Below are 14,604 nucleotides of genomic sequence, written 5' to 3'. Positions count from 1 at the left end.
CCAATGTGTATACACTCTGACATAAAGAATTAGCGATAAATTATATTTCTCATATCATATTTCTTTTATGAAATTCTTTACATTTCTCTTCATAACACCTTTCCCTTAAACTCAACTACAAATGTTGTCAAGAAATAATAATAATAATAATAATAAATCTTAAAGTTCCTCCCCTAAACATAAGTTCTTAAAGTTTGAGTGTGGTTGTATTCTTTGACTCCATAAAGCTAATAATACCCCTATTGATATTTCGAGCCACATGTGTATTCTTAGAACAGCAGTTTGCAGCAATATAAAGCGTAAGGAACTACCAGAGTAACTAGCTCAAAACTCTGACTTGGAGAGCCAAAAAAAACACAGTTTTACAGACTATGCGAGATTTTGTTTAAGTGTGAGACGAAATATTTTTGAGAGTCAAGTATGTCCTCAAAGAAATTAACAGCTTCTGATAATATCATTCATAAGCCAAGACTCATATGTTATCGGTGTGCCGAAGAGTCCCAACCTTCATTATGTAAAGTTGAATGTCAAACATAGCACCAGACTTATTTTCTAAGAAGATTCTACTAGCTTTCATACTGGGCTCCTACACAGCATATTAAAAAAAAACATTGGGAAATTAAATGCTCTGACTAGTGGCCGCCTCAAAGTCCGGATCTGAACCTAATAAAGTGCGCCTAGTATGCTCTAAAAGCCAAATATCAAAAGAAAGATGGGTATATAGACAATATCCAGGGTCTCAAGGCTTAGATTATTCAGAAGTTGGAGATACTCGACCCAAAAATTCTCCATATTCTTGTAAGCAAGTATATCAAATAGCGTCCAAGAAGTGATGACACGGTGGATTTAATATACCGGTGTTTCTTGTATCGTTCATAGCAGTGAACTTCGAAGTAGTTAAATGGCTCTTTCCAAAAGACTCTTAAAAAATTGTCTTTCTATTTATATCCATTCTCTTTTCACAGAATTGGACACTTAAACTACACAACCATTCCACCATGTGTCATGACTGTCTTTGGAATATATTATAGTCTGTAATTGCACTTATTATACTTTCCACTAACAAATGAAGAAAATCTGCTACCTATTGCCTAACACTCTGATTAAAATTCAGCCTTTCACACCTCCCTATGACTTCTATGTTCTTCATTGATTCACTAGACTTATGTTCCAAAACTATAACAGATATTCTTAATATAATCGAAGTACGAATTTTGAGTTGGTAATATAACTGGAAACTTTTGATTTGATAAGAGTTTTTCACAGCTTCTCGTGAGAGTTAGCGTAATTTCTGGCGTTTATCCTTTATTAAAGTATAAACATTTTGTTTTGTTTTTATAACACATGTTTCTAGCATAGTAAAAGAATCTCTGAGCCATATTTTTTGTACTTGTCTTGGTTCGCAGCACTTTATACTAATACAATTTCTTCAAAAGTTCCCTACCCAAAAGCATCTCCGAATTATTGTACTTACTTTTACAAACTTTGGTTATTAAGTTATATATCATTCTATAAATATAGAAATAGATTCATCTGTCTCAGCAAAAAGACTTGGTCTGATATTAATAAACATGGGAAATGTATTGGCTTATTATATATAAACCAAAACTTCTCAGGCAGCCATCTCTCTAAATTTTGAGGGTAATGTGTAAAAAGCAATGATCTTTTGGTCCAATACTGCCACAATGTATACGACTTTACAACTAACTTGTGCTCTCAAGGGTATCAGTTTAACAGAACCGCACACAAGAAAAGAAACTAGCCAACTAACTTTTTTTAAAAGCTGTTATTATTAGTTGAATCCGGGCAGTGAGCATGGTACAAGAGGATGTGTGTGTGTGTGTGTGTGTGTGCAGTGGCGAAAAAAAAACACAAATGCTTCTGAAGAATGATAGTAGCCGTAGATTTTTTATTGCACCATTATTTTAAAAATAAAGCTTTGAATAACTTTGATGTTATTTCAATGTGATAAGCAATACAAAAATTTACGCGTATTTCAGTGCCTAGAAGACATGTTTCATCACTTACTTCTTTTAATTATACTTTTTCTACCACTTAGATACAATTCAAATTTGCTTTTAAAAATAATTCCAAAAAGAATACGCTGTGTTAGCTAAGACATGCAAATATATTCTATAAGAACAGTGTTTCAATCGACCAAAAATAAGAGAAAACTTTATGTTCGTAGTTGACAAAAAATATTTCATATATATGTAAAATTGCCTAACTCGTAAACCCCCCCCCCCCCCCCCTTTTTTTTTTTTTAGAGCTGGTAAAATATCAATTAGTATTATAGATACATTATATTATTCTCTCAATGATTGTACTTCTCTACTTACATGTCTTTCAAGATACTTTTTGAAGTGAAAATAAACAAATTATGGTCTGAAGGTTAAGAATGTTTTCTTTATTTGTTTGGCGGGTTTTTAACAAAAAGGATGATCATCAGTAGTGTGATTAGAGACATATAGAAATATAACTCCCCAAAGGCATACAAAAGCTCTTTAAAGCAAAGTAATACCCGAATGTACTTATTTACTGTAATATTTAATGCATTTATTAAGCAATTCCAAGGGGTTCATGATAGTAGTATATAAAAAAGCATAGAGCTTTTACTGAAAACATGAAACCCTATACTTTTCATATGAATTTGTTTTGATTTGCCCAAAATAGGCAGTTTACGCCTTCAGTGCTGCGCAATCCCCATTTTTTTTCATATAAAAATCGATACAATTCCCTATTTCCTGTTATCCCTCCTCTTCCTCCTGGTTTCCTTTTGGTGGTCCTTGGTTTCCGACACGGTAAGAAAATCGCCTTTAAAAGCCTATATCTTTCCATTTGTATAAGGCGCATACTCATATTTATCATGGAAATGCACCCCAGACGCGGTTTCTAGCTAAGTTCCAAAACCGATGTCCAGTCTAATAGCAGGTAAAGTATTATATACACACATACACACACACACACTTTGAAGCGGTCATTATACTAACTACAGCACAGTGTTTTCTTGTGCATGTTTTTTCTGTCTTCTATGCCCAGCGTCCATTCCACTGTAGCCACGGAGAGGTCCTTCACGTCAAGTTCATGTACCAGGTAAGTAAATACACACACACACATGCTTTGACACGATCACCACACTAACTATGATTCGATGTTTTCTTTTTTTATTACAGTGTCCAGTGTCTAGTTCCGTTTTGCTTTTAAGCACAAGTACTTTTTAAACCCTACGCAGTTATCTGCTAGGTAAGCAAACACTCATACACTTTGACAAGATCAATACACTAACTATGATTCAATGTTCTCTTTTATTTTATCACAGTGTCCAGTGTCCAGTCCCGTATTGCTTTTTAGCACAAGTACTTTTCAAGCCTTCCGTAGCTGTTTGCTAGGTAAGTAAACGCGTACACAAACATACTTTAACACGATCAAAACGCTAACTATAATTTGATGTTTTCTTTTTTTCTATTGCAATCTCTAGTTCTGTTTAGCTGTTAACCACCATTCTTTTTATGGTGCCTTCATACCATGTATGGTCCACTGAGTGGTAAGTCAATATATACATACTTTGATTCAAGCAACATACTCACTTTATACTTTCATATTACTTTATTTTCTTGATAGTATTCAAAGGTATGCTTATGGAGAGGTGTACCGAGAACCAGCTCAGTATTTTTACACCCTTTGCAGTTAACAGCTAGGTAGGTAAACGCGCACATACACTTTGACATAATAATTATACTAACCTTATACTCTATTTTCTTTTATATCTCTACTCTTGAAGTGGTCATTGAGTACCTCGTATTCTATCGGTCACGATATATCAAAAGGAATATACGTAAACATTTTCATGCAAGATGTGTATATCATGGTCTTTAACAATGAGTTTCCGGGCTCATTTCCAACTCGCTCATTGTAGACGCCTTATTTATAGGGCTTGTCTTAATATGAGATTCTGGTTTTTTTATTGAACGCACTGCACTCTTTGGCGTCTAGTCATTGAGTTCGCTCAAGGTACCATGGCCTAAAATTGGTCCGTACTTTGAGCGATTCTACCTGCATTTACTGCAGTGGAAAAGAAACCAAAAGGGATTCCGTCTTGGACTTTATTGTTTGAGATGGAGAAGCTCCAATGTTTGAACCGGAGTGGTCTTTTGACTGCTTTGGATTGTGAACTAGTGAACTGCTTTTCCAGGCATACCAACAAGTCAGTAGCCTTCACTCCATGGAAAAGGTTACTGGAGGGTGAAATCCCCTCACCTTGTCTTGAGTTCTTGTCTTTGTGTTAAGTAGCTTCCGATGAGTCGGGTTGTTTTACAAACTCCCCAATCCCGGTGAAAAGTTTCATCGAAGGCTAAATATATTTATAAAAAACCAACTGATCACAAGTACCGTAAGGGAAAGTAGCTCTTAGTGTAGAGCATACTGGATGTTAAAGACCTTCCTGAGCCACTCATATGAAGGCGAAAGCCGGATGAAATCCACGTCAGTTTTTTCTGTGTTGTGCGGCACATAACATGGAGAAGACTGAGGAACGCAGAGGTAGCTTTGTGCTATTTTCTTAGGACGTTGGATATTGGCTCTCCAGATTTTGTCCTTCGGGGCATGTCAAGATTGTCACAGAAAGGTGCAAGTATAAGGGTGTATCACCTGGATGCGTAGAGTTTTTTAAATTCGTTGAGCACCTGGACGTGAAGTAATGCAGGTAGATTCCAGCAAAATCGCCAGATTACCCAGTACAATCGCCTGTATTTTACTGCTTCCTGTTGAAATGATCCCTGTGCTTTTCAAGTCCCTCATTGCTTAGACTTTGATACTTGTAACCCACGCTCTGGTAAACAGAACTGGACATGAGGGACGAACCCGAAGCAAAGTTAAGGTGCCTAAGTAAATGCTATGCTGTTCACTTGGGTGTCTCAGACACCTGTCCCGAGCAGTTTGGCATTAAAGCATTTCACCGATACTTTGCCGTCATGGTAAATTTGATGCCATGCCGAGTAGGCAGGAATGAGGGTTGTTGAGAAGCTTGGGTGTAAACTTGAGTGGATCGGCCTTCAAGCGCAGGTCTTGACAAAAAAATCTTTATTTTTTTACTTTTGGGATATATCGGATATACTTTAAATGTATATAAATCATTTTTCAATACACTACTCAGTATTGAAATCTTGTCGAATCTTTCCTTACAACCAAGGTATGTATATGTATATTGACTCGTAGCAATAATGGCCATCATGATTATCAGTTTATGAGAAATTAATAGTACAACCTCTTTGTCTTTCTTATTGTAGTTGGTCTACTTTCACCTAACAACCTGACACAGTCGGTTTTGGACAAGATCGGTTTTCGGCCACACACATCTGATATATCCATACCTTGTCAACGCGAGTAACAGTCTAACAAGCTTCCGGATTTATTCTATCTTAAGTATCTCCTTATTTTTACTTCCTTCATGATTTGCTCATATCAAATTTCTTTCCATAGTTTTATCTTCCCGTTCTAATCGTCACAAGTACCCATATTCAATTACCCCAAATGTTATTATTAAAATTATTAAAATTATCTTAATGACCTACTATAAATCTATTTCAGAAAAAAATACTATATTACCCTAAATTCCCCTGGTTCTTGATCTGAAGAGCACTACTATTTGCTGCAAAGGCTATGAGTGTTGATCTGACCACCCCCTTTTTTTATTCGCACCTTTTTTTTACTAACCCTTACACCCCACAAACCAACATACCATGTCTCAAACCCTCGTCTGAAAACACATAAATTCAAATATATAGTTTTTGAAAGAAAGAAAAAAAAAAGAAAAAAGCCAAATTTATTTAAAGAAAATAGTGTGGTGGCCCCTTTATAATTCTTCATCTCATGCATGCAATTAGGAATTGACATGCAATGAGTCAGAAATCTCAGCCAGAATACTGTTTTATTCCACATGAGTAGTCGTCTCAAACTTCTTAAGAGCTTATTATTATTTTTGGAAATTGGGCTCTTACCTTTACTCTTCTGGTAAGATATGACCATAACTTTCCTATGGAGCTGAGGTCTGGGTTATTGGAAAGCCATACTATCACTGTCAAGTTTTGGTATTTATTCCACTCTTCTACAAAATTAAATTTTCGACAGGAGGTACTATTTCCTTTGCACGATAAACTCTCAGACAGTTGCAATCGAAAGCTCACATAAATTGAAGTCGCTTCTTTTATGATACTGTCGCACTCTAGTATTCCCACCTTTGCCAAAAAGCATAAATTTTGACTCATCACTCAAGATAACGCAATTGTCACATCTGATTAGTCTCTCCGGTGTAATTAAAAATAAATCGCTTCTTCTTGTGTGCATTTGGTAACAGTAGTATTACGGTGTTTTACGGGAATACAATCCGGGTTTATGAAGAATTCAGCGAATGGTAGACTTGAAGATCTAATGTACCAAGGTGCTTGACATGAAGTTGTTAAGACCTCCTAGAGTTGTCTTAAGATTCGTCTTTATGTTCATAATCAAATGGTGTTGGGCTCATTCATTAACCATCCTCAAAGTTTTTTTTTTGGCTCTTAAGAAAGTCTATCCCAGTATCTCTCCAAATTTTGATTGCAGTATATACTTTTTATAGAGGAATATCGTTCTTCTCAGATATATCAGTGGGTGATCCATTTATAATAGTACTGCTGATTATTAGTCTTTTTTCATAATCTAAAAGCTGATTTTTCTTGGTATGGGTTTTTTGTTGTTGTTGATCTGGTGAGACGTGGTGTAATTTCAAGGAGAAAAGGTTTTAAAAAAATTGTAGTGTAGTGCTGATGTTTTATTATGACCACTGGTATATATAGCATATTTATTGATTATATTTTATGATTTATTAGTTTGTTCCTACAATTTTTTCTTTTCATTTGTTCAAAGTAGGGATATACTATATTTAATTATATGGTCAAACTTCAGCTCGACGTAGCCTCTAGAAAGGTCTTTTTGCCAATCTTCCTTGTGAACTTGTTTTTTAATAGATTTTCCGGCTCCTTGTACATCATTATTTGATTTGAGGTGGAAATCATTATAATACTTGGTGATTATAAAGGCTTTTTCTTCTGAAAGCTGCTTTACATCTGCGGAATTGTTGTCTGAATCGTTTACTTTAGAGAAAATGTGGAACCAAACTAAGATGGTCCACACCAAATTTTATATTCACATGTTCTTGCTTTGCATTAGATTGCTTAATACCAGTTAGCTGAGACAGCAACATTATGCTGATAGTAGTATTTTTTATTCATGATCTCGTCGGATAAATAGCATTTAACATGGTCAAGTCTCGAAAGTTTAAATCTGGTAAATTGCATGTCGATTTTCAGGTCCATAGTCTCGTTAGTTGTCGATCCATAAATTCTAGCTTTGGTCAGTTCCATATTTTCCAAATCTCTGCACCGAAGGGAAATATAGCTGGATACAGAAGCGCCTGCAGCAATATCATTTAAATCCAAAGTCCTGAGTCCATATTTCCTAGACTTTCCATCTGTATATGTATTGGTATCTGTATCTGAACCAATACATAGCTGTCATCAACAAAACTCTAGTCGTCTTAGAGCTATACAGCTATCCAATAAACTGACCAAGGCAACTGATACATTACAGCTTATGATCTTGATTTCCACCGAACGTGGACAGTAAGAGAATTCTGGTAGAAACTATCGGATATTAGTTTCCAGGAAAATCGCTTTAAAACTGCTATGGTTGCTTTTGTATTTTAAATGCTTGATTGGAGAATTTAACTAGAAAGTCAAATCCCAAGAAATATTATCACACTTTATGGTGTATTCAGAAGCAAAAATCGATTGTTTCCAGGTGCTGAAAGTAACGTTTAATTTAAGATTGAAAAAGTATCTCTCTTCCGTTGTAGTCTCCGATAGGAATTGATGTAATTCCACTTGATACATATCACCCCAAAGTACGTAGATTTGGATATTTGGATCTTAACTAATACATCCATAGGTCATCCAATTTACCCAAGTTGGGATAGAGTGTTTTTATAGAAAAGTACGGGTTTGCGTTAAGGATCATCTGTACCTCATGTTGTTAAATGTCAACGAGTTTTAAAAAGAAAAAAGGAACTTGATAGATGCCAAATGAGGTAAGATTTTTTGGAGAGTATCAAAAGTATCTAAATTAAAAAGAAAATATTTTGCCCCATCATGTTGTGAGATGTCTATATTTTGAAGGCTGGGAAAATATATCAGAATGCAAACAAGATTGACACCAATACTTTTCGGCTACTAGGCGGGTATTGAAACATCAGACTTACTAGCTACTTCCATGAATCGCTGTGCTTTGAAGCCATTGTATGGAGGGACGCAAAAGATATATCTACCATATCAAGATACTTTAAGCTTGAAAGCATCTGTAAAAAAAAATAGCAGTCTGCATCATAATTAAACCAAGTCGTATACAAAAGACAAAATCTTGGACTAGTGAATTGTAGGAAATTACGCTTGGTGGATGCTCCATGGCATCACAAATCTTGTACATATGTTCCAACAAATTAACTCTTATGCTTTTCCAAAGTGATTGCTGAAATGGGGTTTTCCATTCCGTGCAAGGACAAAATTAAGTTTGAGAGGCCAAGAGGTAAAAAACGCAGCAGTAAAAATTTTCTGTTTAAAATTTCTACATATCATGTACGTGTACGTTCCTTTGAATCCCAAAATACTTTATATACTTTAGGATTGTTTCCCTCTCTTTTATTCTGCCCGTTTTATATATCGTATCATGTAATGATTGATACGATTATGTAGTATCCATAATAAATTATTTCTTTGAAATAGAACTTTATATTTTCCTATGAAATTCTTGACTTCAACATCATACACCTAGCAACTGAAGCACCTTGACATTTTTATAATTCACTTTTAATTTAGTTGTTTTTGGTGGTAAAAGTAAGAAGTTCTTTCAGGGTATTCTTAATAGGCAGCAAAGTTACACGGCAAAAAAGTTTATACTTCCGTATCAGGGGATCAATTCTCTTCATTTGCCATAAGATGAGAAATCGAGGATCAATATTTTTCTTCCTCTACTATTAAATGTAAACACCGATTCTTTTTCAAAAACACAAATATGTTGTTGAAAATGACAAGACTTAATATCTTGTCAGTTTACTTTGCAGAGAAAATGATTTTTAGTAAAGTAAGCCAAGCAGTTTTTAATTCTGTTATTTTCGGCAAAGTCTTTGACTCATAAAGCAATAATCGGAGTCCAATTATTTTTCATGGGTGTAAAAAGAATATACCTAGAACCAAGTTTTTCTTAGGTGTGATAACTGATATTAGAAATACTTTGTATGAATTGATATCATAGTTATATAATCAAGCAAAGAGACTTTCACACAATCACTCGTAATGCAATTATTACTAATTTATATACTCAAATAGCTAGATTTTATGTCCTTGTCACTTGTTGTATAGCTATCTATTTCAAAAAAAAGACCCTCAAGTTCACTATTTTGATGTGTACCTTTTAATTGATACATAATTCTCCGGCTTCATTAAACAAAAGTTCTTTTTTAAAAAAAGAAGCTACAGAAGTTTTGGTTTTGCAAGAAAATGAAATGGACAGATTTATTTCATACCAAGGTTACCTTGATGAATGTACTCTATTACTTAAAAAGGTTTTAAGATACAGATTAACCAAGTTAAATCTTTGTAATACTTGTGAGAATATGAGGTCTCCGAAAATACGGGAGATGTAGAGTAGCTAGTAACTCTCTTATGGCTACAGAGATAGTTTATATGAGTATAATAAACGTGATATATTATGCCATACTTTATACTTTGTACTTTATATTTTATACTGTACTGTATACTCAATTCTACATTCTGATTAGTCAAATCCTTGTTTTAGTTAATACTATGATTTGTATAAATAACCTATTTTGTACTTTTTTTTAGTGAGTGTATAGGATAATTAAAATATATATATTCTACAGTGCTTTTACAGAGCTTTTTATGTTTAAAATGAAATTTTCAGTGCAGAAAGTAAGGATATGTTCTATAAACATAATGCTACGATAATAGCATAGCTACAAGAGCCACTAAAAGAAGAATCCAATCAAATCAGTTGGCTATAAATGATTTTTCTTAAAAGAAAATAACAGAGCATTTAGCTTTTATATATCTATATATGTATATATGTATACAGCTTAGATGTTTTAGTTTCTTTTATCAAAAGAATCATATTTTATCTGAGCTTTACACAAAAATCTCTATTACGGCTTAGTCCCATTTATTCTTTTAGAATTATATAGCTTTGTTTAGATTGTATTGTATTGGATTTATAAAAACCTCGTATTAAGAGTCTCATAATAAAATTTTTGTTGATCTGTTAATTTGTTTCACTTGTTGCCTTGTCCAAGTAACCGATCCGCTTCAATGAGATACAAGCGTAAATAAAAGCAAGTCAATTCAACCCGCTCTATGCGGTGTTCATTAATATTATTATTGAGTCAGTTTGCCCTTTTTTTTACATGGTTCACTATACCCTGCCGTTAAGTCAAAGCTTGGAAACCACCTGGTTTACTAATAAGACTAACGAGGCGTTTCTTTGTTTCTTTTTCTTAAAAAAATAGCCTTTTGCCTCATATGGATAAGAGTACCACACTTATTTATGATTCGTTTGATAGTACTTTTTTTTTGTTAAGGCAAGTCGTCTGTTGTAATTTTATTTTTAGATTGATCCAGGTGTATGGTACAAATCATTTCACACGAAACAAAAAGTTATCTGATCTTTGATTTTAGATTAGAGCATATAATGGATTCCAGGGAATCTTATTGTATTCAAAAAATATCAATCTGCTTTAAAGAATTTCTAGAGAGGAAGCCGTGATCATAATCGTCTATATTTATTCATTTATATATAAATATACATCTTTCTTCTTTCGTAACCAAAGTAGTGCCGTCTACTGTTGTATAAATCACCAAGATCATTTTCTTTTCTTACAATAGAAACTTAAGATCAGAGTGACACAGATAATACCTACATGCTAGTTTTCATTCACAGTAATATTATCTCTTGCTACAGAGCTGAATCTACAAAACTTCTTAGATCGTGCAGTGCTTCACTAAGATTTCTTGTAGTTCTAAGAAATAAGATAACTTTATAATAATAATAAATACCGATATTAAGATTCTACCCAATCTAGCCAATAATGGATTGCTCTTTGACCACCTAACTTTCAATAAAGAAAAATCTGCTTCATGATTGTGACCATTTCATTATGATTATAATAAAATTAATTGGGCAACTATACAGTGATATAATGGTGTGATAACAATATACTTCATACTGTAATTTAATTAATGTTCTAGAGCTATATCTCGACCGTAAATATAAAATCTACGGCACTCGCCATTTTATTCAAAAGGGTATTTAAAGAAACCCGGAGTTTACTTTGAAATGATATGAATAATTCTTATGACAGAGCAACTGTTCCAAAAGCAAGGTGTACGGAAAAAGGATAAGATCTAGCAATAGTTGCACCATCACCGTATGATTATTAATTAAAAAAGGGAATCTAATGGCGACAAAATATCAACATTTTTTTTGAAGATGAGCTGACAGAGAACGGATATAGGAATATGAGAGAAATCTACCAACGAGAAAAAAAAGTTAATTGACAGGTCTTAAAGTGGCTCCAAAACAGGGACCTTTGCCTAGTCACTCTTGTGACAGCTCCAATAAAAATGCGGGCGGTTTCTCGGCCTGACTCAGGGAAACGCTTCAGTGCAAAACTGTCGTCCAAAAAGAGTAATTTTTAAAAAAAAAAGTCAAAGTGGGACAATATATTTTATCCCAAAAGTTCTAAAGTCTGAGTGACATTGTGAAGCTAAAAAATGTTTCTTCGATGGTAAGTCATTGAAAATATAGCAAATATCTAAAGATCGGTTCAGAAAAACTGTCTTGATCTTGCTTGATCTTGCGAGATCCATCAAAAGGAAGGAGTGTTTTCGTGCTTTCAGTGGCACACAAACTTGGGGGCACAAGACTTGTACGTTATGATCGCGTACAAGAAAATAAACTCCGAAGTTTGTCAATGGTATCTGATGATCAGATAATTTTTTTGTATAGTAGAGCACTGCTTGCTGTTTATTAGAATAATAGCTCAACGCACCAAGTCTGCTCTTCTGCTTTTCTCTGTCAAACTCTGGGAATCAATCTGTAGAACGGATTTTACTTCCGACAGAGGTATATATACAGACCCTTAATTTTAGGATTTTCATTCAACAAACTTTTTATTCAATTAACTTGTCAGTACTTCCACAATGTCAGAAGCATCTGGATCCGCTGGCCCTGTGGTATTATCCGGTGTCAAGAAGGTTGAGCTTTACAAAAAGGTGTGGTCTAGAAACGATCAGATCTTTATTTTTGTTGGGTAAGTTTACAAATCAAAAAACAAAAAAAAAACAAAAAAGAAAATATTTTCTTAACCAAATCACAATTGTAGATTGTTCTTGCTCTCATGGGCCATCACTTGGGAGACTACCATTACTTCCACAGTAACTCCTAAGGTTACCAGTATTCTCGGTGCCAATAATCTTTCCAGTATCCTATCCACTATTCTCTATATTCTTCAAACTGCCCTTCTACCGATGATTTCCAAACTTTCGGATTTTACTGGAAGAGCTGAAGCCTACTCTTTTGCCATGACTTTCTACATTGTTTCATTTATCATTATGGCCTCTGCGAACAATTATCCTACTCTTGTAGTAAGTACTTTTGCATTTCTTTTTAAAAATTATATATCAAAATCTAATCTTTCTTTCATGGTATAATAATAGGGAGCAAAAGTTATTTACGCTTTTGGATATTCTGGAACTACAATTCTAGGACCAATTCTTATTGGAGGTAAGAAATCCAAAAAGAAGAACTCCGTTTATTATCAGATCTATTTTATTTATATATATATTAATAATTCGTTTTGTAGATATGACTAGCATTGTCAACCGTGGTATATACCAGGGCCTTTACAATGCTCCCGTCCTCATCAATTTGTTTGTTGCTTCCAGTGTCGGCAGCAACTTTGTAGAAAGTGGTCGATGGAGATGGTCTTTTGGTATTAACTGTATTCTCCTGGGAGTTACCAGTGCACCTCTTCTTGCTGGTCTCTGGAACGTTCAATTCAAGGTTAAGCGCTCAGGTCTTTTGGTGAAGGCTGAGGAGGAGGAACGCAATTCGGGACCCAGAATGACTCTTTGGGAGAGAATTGTCTGGCTTGCTATTGAGATTGATATCGTTGGAAGTCTTTTGCTGATTGGTGGACTGTGTTTGGTGTTGCTTCCTCTTGTTCTTGCCCTTCCTAAATGGGGCGGATGGTCAAGTGGTAAAGATCTTTTTAATTATTTTATTTGTGTTTGTGTGTGCGGTTCACCCACCAAGATTTTAAGGCTAACTCTCTATTGTTTTAAACCCAGGCCTTACTCTCGGTACACTCATTAGTGGTGTTGTTTGCTGGGGTCTGTTCGCACTCTGGGAGTTGAAGTTTTCTCCAAAACCTATTATCCCTCTCGCTCGCTGGGAGTCCCGCACTCCTCTATATGGTGTTCTTGTTACATCCTCGATCACCCTGATCTCATCTACAAACTGGCAGTTCCTTGCTACTTATCTCCAAATCTCCCGTAGAGTCGACTCAAAAACTGCTATCTATCTCGAGTGTGGCTACAATGTCATGTATATTATTACTGAAGTATCTGTCGGCTTTTTGATGGCCCGCTTTAAGGTCTGGAGACCTTTTATCTGGACTGGTATTGCTATTGCCATTGTTGGTCTTGGTATCATGATTCCCGCTCGTCTGCCAACTTCGTCAGATGCCTTTGTTGTTGTTTCTCAAAGTATTGTCGGTTTGGGTACTGGTATGTGCTTTATCCCTGTACTTGTTGCCGTTCAGAGCTCTGTTCCCCACAATGGTAAGAGTTTTACAATATAAAAACAACCAAATTACAGGATCCTCATTGCTTTTTTTTTTCTTGCATTGTTAGATCTTGCTATTGTTACTGCTCTTTTCCAAGTTGGTGGTTCAATTGCTGCTAGTGTTGGTTCTACCATGGCTGGTGCTATTTGGAATGCCCTTCTGCCCACAAAGATCGCTGAATATGTTCCTGGAGAATACGATCACGCGCAGATTATTTCATCTATTACCTATGTCCAAAGCTTGCCTATTGAACAGTATGATGGCGCTGTCAAGGCTTACGGAGAAGTCCAGAAACTTCTCAACATCATTGCTGTTTCTCTTTCTGTTCTGACTTTCGTATTTGCCGTTCCTATGCAGTCCTTTGGTCTAGACCAGACTGAGGAGACACGTATAGCATCTGGAGCAAAAAACACCAACGGAAACCCCAACGAAGTACCCAGTATCCTATCTGAAGACGATATCAGCAAGTCTGATATCAAGCCCACAGTTTCCCCAGCTTAAAACATCTCTCAGATATTTATTACTCCTTATTATTATTATTCCTATTATTCCTATTATTCCTATTATTCATCTTATTAATCCTACTCCTCTTACTCCTCTTGTTCCTATTCTTATTTTCTTGCAACTCATATAACACACTTAGTAATTCCTACAAATAT

The 14,604-nt window shown here is 35.0% G+C and overlaps 5 protein-coding genes across 5 annotated transcripts; 3 read left to right on the top strand and 2 right to left on the bottom strand.

The window, feature by feature from the left end:
- Positions 1 to 420: 420 nt before the first annotated feature.
- PHYBLDRAFT_66022 (hypothetical protein) lies at positions 421 to 1,496 on the top strand (the record flags this gene model as incomplete). The annotated part of the gene is made up of 5 exons (XM_018441572.1): positions 421 to 514; positions 637 to 798; positions 1,162 to 1,222; positions 1,257 to 1,313; positions 1,355 to 1,496. 5 exons carry the CDS (start codon positions 421 to 423, stop codon positions 1,494 to 1,496), a joined length of 516 nt encoding a protein of 171 aa, XP_018291451.1.
- A 1,416-nt stretch (positions 1,497 to 2,912) lies between these two features.
- On the top strand, positions 2,913 to 5,018 carry PHYBLDRAFT_145804 (hypothetical protein; the record flags this gene model as incomplete). The annotated part of the gene is made up of 11 exons (XM_018431536.1): positions 2,913 to 2,931; positions 2,996 to 3,093; positions 3,188 to 3,243; positions 3,352 to 3,389; positions 3,622 to 3,686; positions 3,782 to 3,835; positions 3,994 to 4,131; positions 4,193 to 4,242; positions 4,563 to 4,624; positions 4,680 to 4,733; positions 4,840 to 5,018. 11 exons carry the CDS (start codon positions 2,913 to 2,915, stop codon positions 5,016 to 5,018), a joined length of 813 nt encoding a protein of 270 aa, XP_018291450.1.
- Positions 5,019 to 5,743: 725 nt separating this feature from the next.
- PHYBLDRAFT_66020 (hypothetical protein) lies at positions 5,744 to 6,498 on the bottom strand (the record flags this gene model as incomplete). The annotated part of the gene is made up of 3 exons (XM_018441571.1): positions 5,744 to 5,755; positions 5,997 to 6,233; positions 6,433 to 6,498. 3 exons carry the CDS (start codon positions 6,496 to 6,498, stop codon positions 5,744 to 5,746), a joined length of 315 nt encoding a protein of 104 aa, XP_018291449.1.
- A 396-nt stretch (positions 6,499 to 6,894) lies between these two features.
- Positions 6,895 to 7,925, bottom strand: PHYBLDRAFT_168766 (hypothetical protein; the record flags this gene model as incomplete). Its single annotated transcript, XM_018435935.1, has 4 exons — positions 6,895 to 7,127; positions 7,168 to 7,222; positions 7,293 to 7,504; positions 7,793 to 7,925. The coding sequence occupies 4 exons, from the start codon at positions 7,923 to 7,925 to the stop codon at positions 6,895 to 6,897; spliced, it is 633 nt and encodes a 210-aa protein (XP_018291448.1).
- Positions 7,926 to 12,299: 4,374 nt separating this feature from the next.
- Positions 12,300 to 14,446, top strand: PHYBLDRAFT_168765 (hypothetical protein; the record flags this gene model as incomplete). Its single annotated transcript, XM_018435934.1, has 6 exons — positions 12,300 to 12,409; positions 12,482 to 12,743; positions 12,816 to 12,882; positions 12,962 to 13,357; positions 13,449 to 13,940; positions 14,013 to 14,446. The coding sequence occupies 6 exons, from the start codon at positions 12,300 to 12,302 to the stop codon at positions 14,444 to 14,446; spliced, it is 1,761 nt and encodes a 586-aa protein (XP_018291447.1).
- Positions 14,447 to 14,604: the final 158 nt, after the last annotated feature.

Source organism: Phycomyces blakesleeanus, assembly GCF_001638985.1.
Source record: "Phycomyces blakesleeanus NRRL 1555(-) unplaced genomic scaffold PHYBLscaffold_11, whole genome shotgun sequence".
Classification (NCBI taxonomy): domain Eukaryota; kingdom Fungi; phylum Mucoromycota; class Mucoromycetes; order Mucorales; family Phycomycetaceae; genus Phycomyces; species Phycomyces blakesleeanus.
Note: the sequence above shows the minus strand (reverse complement) of the source record. Positions and strands in the feature narration are given on the sequence as shown.